The 10,518-nt window shown below is 34.4% G+C and overlaps 1 protein-coding gene across 1 annotated transcript; it reads left to right on the top strand.

Moving 5' to 3' along the window:
• Positions 1–1,687: 1,687 nt before the first annotated feature.
• On the top strand, positions 1,688–3,455 carry LOC143587111 (uncharacterized). Its single transcript, XM_077068499.1, has 2 exons — positions 1,688–2,503; positions 2,661–3,455. Exons 1-2 carry the CDS (start codon positions 1,688–1,690, stop codon positions 3,273–3,275), a joined length of 1,431 nt encoding a protein of 476 aa, XP_076924614.1. The 3' UTR covers positions 3,276–3,455.
• The last annotated feature ends 7,063 nt before the right edge of the window (positions 3,456–10,518 follow it).

The following is a 10,518-nucleotide window of genomic DNA, read 5'->3' as shown; positions in this document are numbered from 1 at the left end:
AGAGCTTTTTCTGTAACATATAGAGTAAATCATTTTGCTTATAAATACCATAATAGTTCGAGTTTGGTTCAAAATACAAATTAATAATTTTTTCATGCTAAGCAAGGCATATCAATCGAAAAAAAAGAGAAGAGATGGCATTTTCATAATTACTTTTATAAAAATAATCGCTACAACCGGATACAAGAGAATAATGATAATATAATTCGGTTGTTTGTAAAATGTAGAATAATTATTATCATTTTATAGATACTTTGTTGTAGCGTAATAGTTATTACTCTATAATAATAAAAAAAACTGAATATATGGCTACATATCTGGTATCCGCTAATATTTTATTTTTATTTTTACCAATGAACAATAATTTTATTAAGAGGAAATCAACAAAGGGAATAGCGAGCTACTACCCTTCCAGAGCAGCAACAAGTACAAACAAACTAACTAACAAAAAAAAACACCATAAAAAACAAAGAGACATAGTCATAGGATAAAACTTTTCCAAACCTCCCATGAAACCGATGTCGACCTTGATCTATTCCGAATCCAAAAAACCCCAACACTTTAAATCTTTCCACTAAATTGACCACTAGAGCCGGTTTTTCTTCGAACACCAACGCATTTCTCGCTTTCCACAGAGCCAATATTGCAATCAACGTAATTGCATAGAATGCCTTTGCCTTCCTTTTTGTGAATTTGAGTATTTATATTGATCAACAACATCCCGAATACTGAACGCGTAAATACTCATAATCTTACATCATGTTGCAATTACCTGCCAGAGTTCTTGTGCCAGCCCACATGAAACGCAGTGTTCGTTTGTTTCATCAGCCTCCACACAAAATAGTAGAGCAGAACAGACACATTTATATTCCTCCTCGCCAACGCGGCCTGGATCGGTGTCGATCTAAAACAGCCCTCCAAACAACCGTTCCTACTTTCGTTGGAACCCAACTATTCCAAACAAACATGTATTCTGGTATGCGCTAAATTTACACCAAATATCTTGAAGATAACCTTTTTTTCATAAAAAAAACACCGCTTTGATTACTAACAACGAACTAAGATTACAAACCAAACCAACAAGATGTTGAGAACCGGAACAAACAAACAAACTAAAAAAACACAATAAGAAAATGCCATCCAAACTAAAATCGGACCACATCTCCACTCCTTAAAGATGTCTTGCTATCTTGGGCCAAATCAAGAGCCACAAGAAAACCCGTTCTTTATTATAGCGATATTTCATATTTAAAATTTCTTGGAGATCCTTTTCATCAAGTTTAATACATCAAATATTTTATATTCAGTTTTAGATATTTAAAATTCTTGACATCAAAATTTTGGCTTAAGGAAATTATTCCAATAATTGAAAGAAAAGTTATACTGGACACGTGACAGCCAGTCGGATTTTAGTCTTCGGCTTATTTTTTTGTTCCTATTATTTTCTTCCATAGCTACAACAAATATATATTGAAAAAAAATATATATATATAGTCAACTCTCAACTAGAATCAAGTTTGTTAATGGCGCCAACAGCAGCACCGTTAAGTTCATGAACCCACCCACCCTATTTATACCCCTTCCACCTCCTCACAATATCCTCACACTCCCATAACCGAAAAAAAAAAAGAAAAAAACACACTGAGATTCAGCTCTGCGTTGCTTATATTCATAAACACAAAAAAACATGCCTTGTGAAACAACAATGTCTCAGATTATTTCAAAATCAACCGTCTTTCCGGCGACCAAATCGACCCTCCCCGACCTCAAACTCTCGGTTTCCGACCTCCCCATGCTCTCTTGCCACTACATCCAGAAAGGCAATTTGTTCCTCCGACCTCCACTGTCCATTCCCGAACTTATTTACCTTCTCCAAGAAGGTCTTTCGACCGTTCTCACCCATTTCCCACCGCTCGCGGGTCGTCTTATAACCGACGCTAACGGCTACGTCTATATAACATGTAACGACGCGGGCGGGCAATTCGTCCACGCCGAAGCCACTCATATCACTGTTACCGACATCAATTCCGCAATTCATGTCCCCGATTGCGTCAAGGGGTTTTTCGCCTTTGACGGAATGGTTAGCTATAACGGACATTTTAATCCGCTTTTGTCCGTTCAAGTGACGGACCTTTGCGACGGCGTGTTTATCGGGTTTTCCGTTAATCACGCCGTTGCGGATGGAACGTCCTTGTGGAATTTTATTAATATGTTCTCTGAGGTTTGTAGAGGAGTGAAAAATATTTCGAAACCGCCTAGTTTTACTCGTGAATCGGTTTTGATATCGTCTGAGATACTTTCGGTTTCGGTCCCGAAAGTGACTTTTGACGAGTATGCACCGTTGACCGAGAGGATTTTTAGCTTTAGTAGAGAATCGATTTTGAAATTGAAAGACGCGGTTAATAACCGAAAAATATTAAATTGTTCGGTTAATGGAGAAATTAACGCGGTTGAAGTAATGGGGAAACTAAGTAATGACCCGATTAAACTCTCAGACGAAAAGGTAATAATAAAGATGTAAATGCGTTTTGTATATTGATAATATACGATTAGATTTTTATTTTTTTTACAGGCCCGCGGGGTCATAAATTATATACTTTACCTATATTTAGATATTGCTACCTTTAATATTATTGTACTAATTACATTGTGTCTAACAGACGAGGATAGGTGATTGGTTACGAAATGTTGTCGTTGGAAAGACCGAACCAGAACCCGAAATTTCTTCTTTCCAGTCGCTTTGCGCGTTGCTCTGGCGGGCAGTGACACGTGCTAGAAAGTTCCCGAACTTTAAAACGACAACGTTTAGGATGGCGGTAAATTGCCGGCATAGGCTGGAACCGAAGCTAGAAACACTTTACTTCGGGAACGCTATTCAAAGCGTTCCCACATACGCAACCACCGAAGATGTATTATCACACGATCTTCGGTGGTGCGCAGAGCAGCTGAACAAAAACGTGTTATCCCATGACGACACAATGGTGCGTCGTTTTGTACAAAATTGGGAGCGGGACCCACGGTGTTTCCCTTTAGGGAACTTCGACGGTACCATGTTAACGATGGGCAGTTCGCCGAGGTTTCCTATGTTTGATAATGATTTTGGGTGGGGAAAACCAGTGGCGGTCAGAAGTGGACGTGCGAATAAGTTTGATGGCAAGATTTCGGCGTTTCCCGGGAGGGCGGATGGTGGGAGTGTGGATTTGGAGGTGGTGTTGTGTCCGGAGACAATGGTGGAGTTGGAATTGGACCCTGAGTTCATGCAATATGTTTCATAAGACAGTTGATGTCATTGTGTTTATGTCTAGTTGTGAAGTTTATGTTGTTGTATGCTTGTAATTTAAGTTCTAATTAATGATAACTCACTCCTTTGTCTTATGGATCATTTTATTGTTCCCTTAATAACAATTTAAGACTTGGATGTGAAACAACACATGAAAGCTTGTTAAATATTATTTTGAAAGTATTATATACTACAATTGAAATTTTATTTATCACATATTTAGAAAAGATGTATTAAAATGTGTAATGAAAAAAAAAGGTCTTGGGAAAGTTTTCCAACAAAGAGAAGTTACTTTTTTTTTTAAATTAAAATGATGAAATTAGACGAAGTGACATCTTTATACAGGTGTTCATATGACATTAAGATTGAGTTGAAACGTTACAACTATTTAGAGGCGGTTATTGCAGTTAAGTAATAATTTTAGTACAAGAAACTGTATTTTGGTAGCAAATCAATAGCTAATTATTTCCTCAGCCATGACCGACCTTCAACTTCACCATCGGAGTTCAAAGTGACTAGCGAACTAGGTGTGTTGCCCCTCGGACCTCACATGGCGTCAACCCCTTGACCCTACGGGGGCAGTGCCTCTTGGAACCTTCTCCGAAAATATAAAGGTTCAACCCAGAGGCGAAGCTTGGACTGAAGCACGGGGGGGGGGGGGGGGAGGCGAGCTCAAAATGTATACAAAATTTCACAAACGAGGGGGGGTCGGACTCAAATTTGAATTGTGAATTTTTATATAGTTTGCAAGTAAATACCCGATTACTCAAATAACCTGATACACTAAAATCACCAACAGAACACTTAAGTCTCAGGTCCAAGGTGTCACATTTGAACACCTTTAACCACCGGCACCAATATCCCTAGTTCCCTACCACTTTTCAAACACAAACTCCTTCACAAACGTTACACTTTGTCCCCATGGTCACTCACTCTACCATCAAAATCAAAACCCATGTACATATCTCTTTAGTTTACCGCAACTCAAAGTCATGTTCCAAGCATATAGGTTACAATAATATGAACCCAAAAATTTAAAACCACCAACTCTATTTGCATATATGTAATATGAATACACAAACAAATTATGGCTGAAAAAAGACAAGTTATTTATTAAAGTCCAATGTTTACACATTAAAAGGCTAGAAGTTATTTGAAACCAAATATTAGCAGATAGGATAAGTTGGGCTAAAAAGGGTTTGACATTTAAACAAGTAAAGCCCACTTAACCCTTTTTATTTTCTTAATCATTTTACATTTTAACTTATCATCCTTTTAAGTTTTGTAACCACCTAATATATGAACATTTCAAAATCTATGTCAACATAATCAAATTAAGTAATGTCATAAAATCTCAATCACATAACTTCTTTGCAAATTATAATTTTTGCAATTTAAAAAACAAATATACTTTTATAATTAGTTTACAAATTCCTTAAGAAAGCCATTTCTATCAACGAGCCCGTTTGCCTTTCATTTCGATATAAAACACCACTCTTTAATGTAAATCATTGACAATATCAACGAGTCTTTTTGAGGTTAAACTATAAGGTAAAACCGAAAAAGAACTAAATTATGATTTTATCTATGTAATCTTTTCTGTATATAAATATATGAATTTATAAATTAGTTATTTTTGAAAAGGTACAGAACTTGGTTTGTATAAGTATTTATTTAAGTTTTCAACGAGCTCAGAGGTACATAAAACCGGTATTTTCAAGAATTGGTATCAGGTAGGAACCGGTTCTGGGTATGGTAATAAAAATTAAAAAACGGATCGGATATAAACCGGATCTGGGTATGATAAGGTATTAGGCCTGATACCCGGGTTTTTATCTGGTTTTGGGTTGGGTCGGTTCCAGCTTTTTACCGGGTAGAGGTGAAACCGGTTATAAATATGATTTTTCTGATAAATCGAAACGGTTCGGTTTTGGGCTTAAAAGGCATCATCACTCTTTGCCCAAAATCAAGCCCATGTTATTAATAATATTAATTAACAATCTTCCTCAGTTTATTTAAAAGTCAATAATAGCTTTCCAAACTGTTCCTTAAAAAGCACGAAATTGTTTGGATCACCACCAAATTTACAACTCTTTCTACTGATAACCGGAACTATGGCAGCATATTCTTGCTCTAGATGACAAATTGTTTGATACCCATTTCAAGGTAAACTTATTAATCCCCAATTTCATATTTGCAATATTGCACATAACCTGTTCGACGAAATGCCTCAGTGAAGTTTTGATTTTTATAGGTCTGTAAATGCAACAGTAGACAGAATCTATTGAGTGTATATCAGGTTTTGGGGATGAGAAGAGGCCGATCGAAGAACCCAATTGCGTTTCGTGTTGTAGTTGTTTTATATTTGGTTTGTTAATCCCCAAATTTTATGTATGCAAGATTGCTCGTAACCTGTTCGACGAAATGCCTCAGTGAATTGTTGTTTTTTATAGGTATTAAAATGTAACGATAGACAGAATAGAAAGGCTGTAGATCAGGTTTTGAGGATGAAACGAGGTCGATCAAAGTATCTGATTAACCCGATCGCCTTTCTTGTTGTATTTGTTTCGGTTTCTTGCTTTGTTGTCTTGATCCTTTCTATTCTTAGACTTCCAGACGTATCGTTAAGTAATGGTACAAAGAAAGTTACAGAGAATAGTGACAGTATAGGAAAGTTCGGTGAGATGATGATCGAAATGTTGCCTCGGGATCTTTCGTTTACAGTATTCGTTCCATCGCAAACAGCTTTTGAGCGTGATTTGAAGTTGAGGTTAAACGAGAGTTTAACCGGGGAGAAAGTAAATGATACATATGCGATACTTACACGCGTGTTGAGCTTCATGGTTGTCCCATGGAAAATTGTTTCTGAATCTGTATCGGACACTGAAGAGATGATTTGGGATTCTTTATCTGGGCTTAAACTGCATGTATCGAAAGATGTAGATAAGATGCTCGTAGTTAATAGGGTTCGATCAACACGGTTGAACTTGAGGAAAGGGGAGATGGTGATTCATGTTATGGATGGAGTGGTTATGGAGGCCGAGTTTGAGCAATCCGTTCGGTCTGATGACAGTGATGAGGATTAAGAGATACGATAGGGTGGCACTGCTGTAGTTGATTGTAATGCAGAATTTGGGTATTTTTCGTACGAGTAGTAGAAGCTCTGATTGCGACTTATTGGGTCGAGATTATACTCAATATCATCAAAGATGCAATATGTAACTGGTTAATTGGCAAAAAAATATTTGATGTTTATAGGAAATTTAGGCAACTCATTGTTAATTCTGGTAATTTTACTAGTCAACTTGTTCATCTTTATGATTGTTGTCACCTGTGCTAATTGTCACATACTGATCTATATAATATGTAGGGAATACACTGTCTGTGTATGATATGTAGAGGTGTAACTTAAGAGATCTCGAGTAAGTCGACTCGTTTAGAGCTTTATTTCTAAAGCTCGAGTTTGGCTCGTGAGTAGGTTTTAATCTCGATTTTGACTTGGGTTCGGTTAGTTTATTATTTATTTTTTATCTATTCATGTGATTTTAATCCTTATGTATTGCATAATATAATATTTTTTAATTATTTATCATAGTATAATATATATTATATTAATTGTTATGTTAATTTATAATTAAATTGATAACAACCTTGTTTAAGCGCAAGCGTAGTTAAGCTCAATATGTAAATCTTGAGCTCATTTATTTGAAGAACTCCGATAGAGGCTTGAGCTTGTTTAACCTTGGCTCAATTCGAGCTTTAACAAGTTGATCTTGAACAACTCACGAGCGACTTGATTAGTTTACACCAGTCAGGATGTGGCAGTTGTTTTATATCAACACTAGATTCGATTTTTTCCTTGCTTGGTGTTAAGAGACAACATTCACAATGGCACCATCTTCATGGGCACCTCGCTCCTCCATGTTGGCGCATGTTAACTGGCAAACGTCATATCTTTCGCTCTTAACCCCTCATAGATATAATCTTCTTCCATCTCGACACTGTCCTCTTTTTCACCGGTGGGTGCTTGACCATGTGCAATTTTTCTACTTATAGACAAGGTTGCTGTCAGTACATTTTTTTCCGGGCTATTGCTACCCATTACAATCAACTATTCAACTCTCTTGCCTCCTAAAATAAGTAAATAAACAAACTTTTAACGCAATGTGCAACTTATTATTATTATTATTATTAGTCGTAAATATATCCTGCTTCTAATAATCTATACTACTAAATAAATAAAACTTTCCTTATGTCACGTGTCATCTTTTTACCACACCCTTCCTCACCATTTCCCGCCTCCCACCACACACCTTTTCCAAACCGGGTCTCCTTATCCGACCCTGTTATCATCTAATAACCCACATAACAACATTCATCTTTTACATAAACCCTAAATCATTCTTTCCCCTTTCCCAATGATACAAGTCTGTCAAAGAGCGATACTCAAATCGACGTCTTCTCGATCCCGCAATCCTTATCACTTTGTGTTATCATCATCGTCGTCGTCGTCATCATCCATATCTCATCGATCTGTCCACCGTAATCTTCTATTCAGATCAGAAAACAGATATGTTATATGTTGCTTTGACGATTCTGCTACTTAGGTATATAATTTGTTCCTAATTGTTTCTTTCTATGCGTTTTACATACTATTATATGTCTATAGTTCCTGTTATGTTAGGGTTTTCCTCGATCCGACAGTCATATAGTTGTATAACTTATAAATTTGTGATTATGTGATTATGTTCATATGATACATATTCAATGTTAGGGTTCAAATTTCAATTTTGTATACAATTTTGTAATTAATTACTATGCATGTATAACTTATAAATTCGTGATTATTTAAATTTCCATCTGGATTTCGTAGTGTTTCTTCAATAAAATCTAAGTCAATCTTTACATACACAGTGCTTGAATCATAATGCTTATATTTTTATTATTTTCCTCTATTTATTAAAGTGTGTTTACAAATGTGATTGAATAATCTTCGTCTTTTGTTCCATCATAAATGATTTATATGTTCATATGGTTGTTTGTCTTTTAGTTCAACATTTGAATTTGGTATTTGAGTGTTTTTTTTAGTTGTATGCTCTTTTTTCTTGTATTATGAAGACAAACTTTTCATTAACTTAACTATGCTTAATATTGTTTTGGTTTGGATTATTTCAGTAGCTCGTCACACACAGGACTTGGCACAACAAGCTTGCGTAAGTTGTTTGCCAGAGAATGCATATTTTTGTATGCTTTTTTTCAATGACATATTCACAGGTCATTGAGTTTGTATATCTTGCTGACACGCACAAGGCACTCCATGTGGACTGCTTAACCATTTAACGACCGCATGTCGTAAGTCTTTAGAAAACAATTTTTTATATGTTTTTATTTTATAACTTAAGTTGGTATTATGATGATTTACAAAGTCTTTCCATTGTGATTCAGATCGAAAAATTTGAGATTTCTTAAAACTGATTATGGATGGTTTACTATGTATGCATTAAACAACAAAATTGTTATTCAGAAAAGGTACATTATAAGTTTGGAATGAATTGTTATAAATTGTTTATTAATCATTTACTTTAATCAAAATGGATTCATTTTGATTTTATTCGAGTTTAACTAAGTAAGTTGTTTTAAATTAGTTTCCATTACCAAAAAGGAGAATGTATATTTGTAAACTTTTAATTAAGTGATTTCTCAAATTCAAAATATGTAGTACATTATTTGACAAACTGTTTGAATTTTTAAATTTCAACTTATTTTTGTTAACTCATATTTTTTTGACAATTTGCTTTAGTTATGGAATTTATTTTAAATATGTAATCTGTTAAATTGATTGATTTTTGCTCAATCAAATAATTGTGTTACCAAAATCCATTAAACTCATTCAATGATCGTTAATTATATAATGTTATAAATTCCATAATGTGATGCCAAATATATATAAGGTTGACTTCTCTACTCATTTTGTTAAACCCATTTTCTTAACCACCAGCATCCAAAATCTAAGAATTGCTAATTATACTTTACTATATCTTATTAAATACAAAACACAATAAATTAGGTAATTTTTTTTATCAATGTCTCTAATACACAGAAGCATGGAGCCAAAAAATTTTGATTAAGCTGAGAGAACTTGATGATACAAGGCAAACTATACGATAGAAGTTAGAATTCTTAGACTATGGAGAAAACCAAACAACAAGAACCCTTAACGAAATTTGGTCAATTGAATTGATTATAATGGATTAGGAGGTAAATATTTAGCATCATTTTTTACATTAGTATTCAGCAATCATAACTAGATTAAAGTTTCAGGGAACGAACGAAAATGCAGGCAAGCGTCTTCAAAACTTACTTTCCTAAGTTCCATCACACCAGCTTTCTGTCTAACATTGGTAAAGAAACATCCTCTCATCGGTACGTTGTTACATCTATGGTCAAGTCTGGTCAAGTCACTGGAAGAAGAATTTCTTAATGAAATTGATTTTATCAGCATTTGTGAAATTAATGAAATAAAATAGGTATGTTATGTTTTTTAAATTATTTGTTTTTGGATTCATAGAAATACCATTATTAACATTATATTAATACTGGATAGGTTCTATCCCTTGTTGTTGGTAAGATCAAAACTGTATGCAATGAAAAATCATGGAATTATTGTAGTTGTGATTTATGTAAAAATATAGTTGAAACCAAAAAGGTTAGAATTGACAAGGGAGAAGATTCAAATGTTTTTTATGTGAAGTAGTACAAATGTGTTAGGTTCTTAATTCTTTTTTACTTTTTTATTTACAATAGTGATCATGCTTTATCTTTTAAATTTATTTTAATCATTCTTATTTTTAAATACAAGATCCCCATAATAGTCCAGAATTGCGCAATGACTATGACTCTTACAATGTTTGAGCGGGAGGCTAACAAACTTATAGGACAAATTGTTAAAAACGTGCTAGACGAACAGGAACAAGTACATTGTCCTTTTCAATCGTTTATAATAATATTCTTATAATAGTGAAATTTTGTATCTTTTAATGTTTGAAATAAATAAATTTGATGCTTTCCACAGTCGGCTGAATTTTAACGCTCCCTGCTACTTTCAACGCTTTATTAGAAAGAAAGTTCGCCTTTAGAATCAAGATCAAGAACTATAATCTTAATAACAATGTTGAATATTTTTTCAATTACTAAACTGACAAAGATTCGAAAATAATTTCTAAACTCGAAAAGAATTT

This window comes from Bidens hawaiensis, unplaced genomic scaffold (genome assembly GCF_021521415.1).
Source record: "Bidens hawaiensis isolate Kalapana, Puna unplaced genomic scaffold, B.hawaiensis_p1.1 tig00035142_1, whole genome shotgun sequence".
NCBI classification, from domain to species: domain Eukaryota; kingdom Viridiplantae; phylum Streptophyta; class Magnoliopsida; order Asterales; family Asteraceae; genus Bidens; species Bidens hawaiensis.
This window is presented reverse-complemented; position numbering and strand designations above follow the sequence as displayed.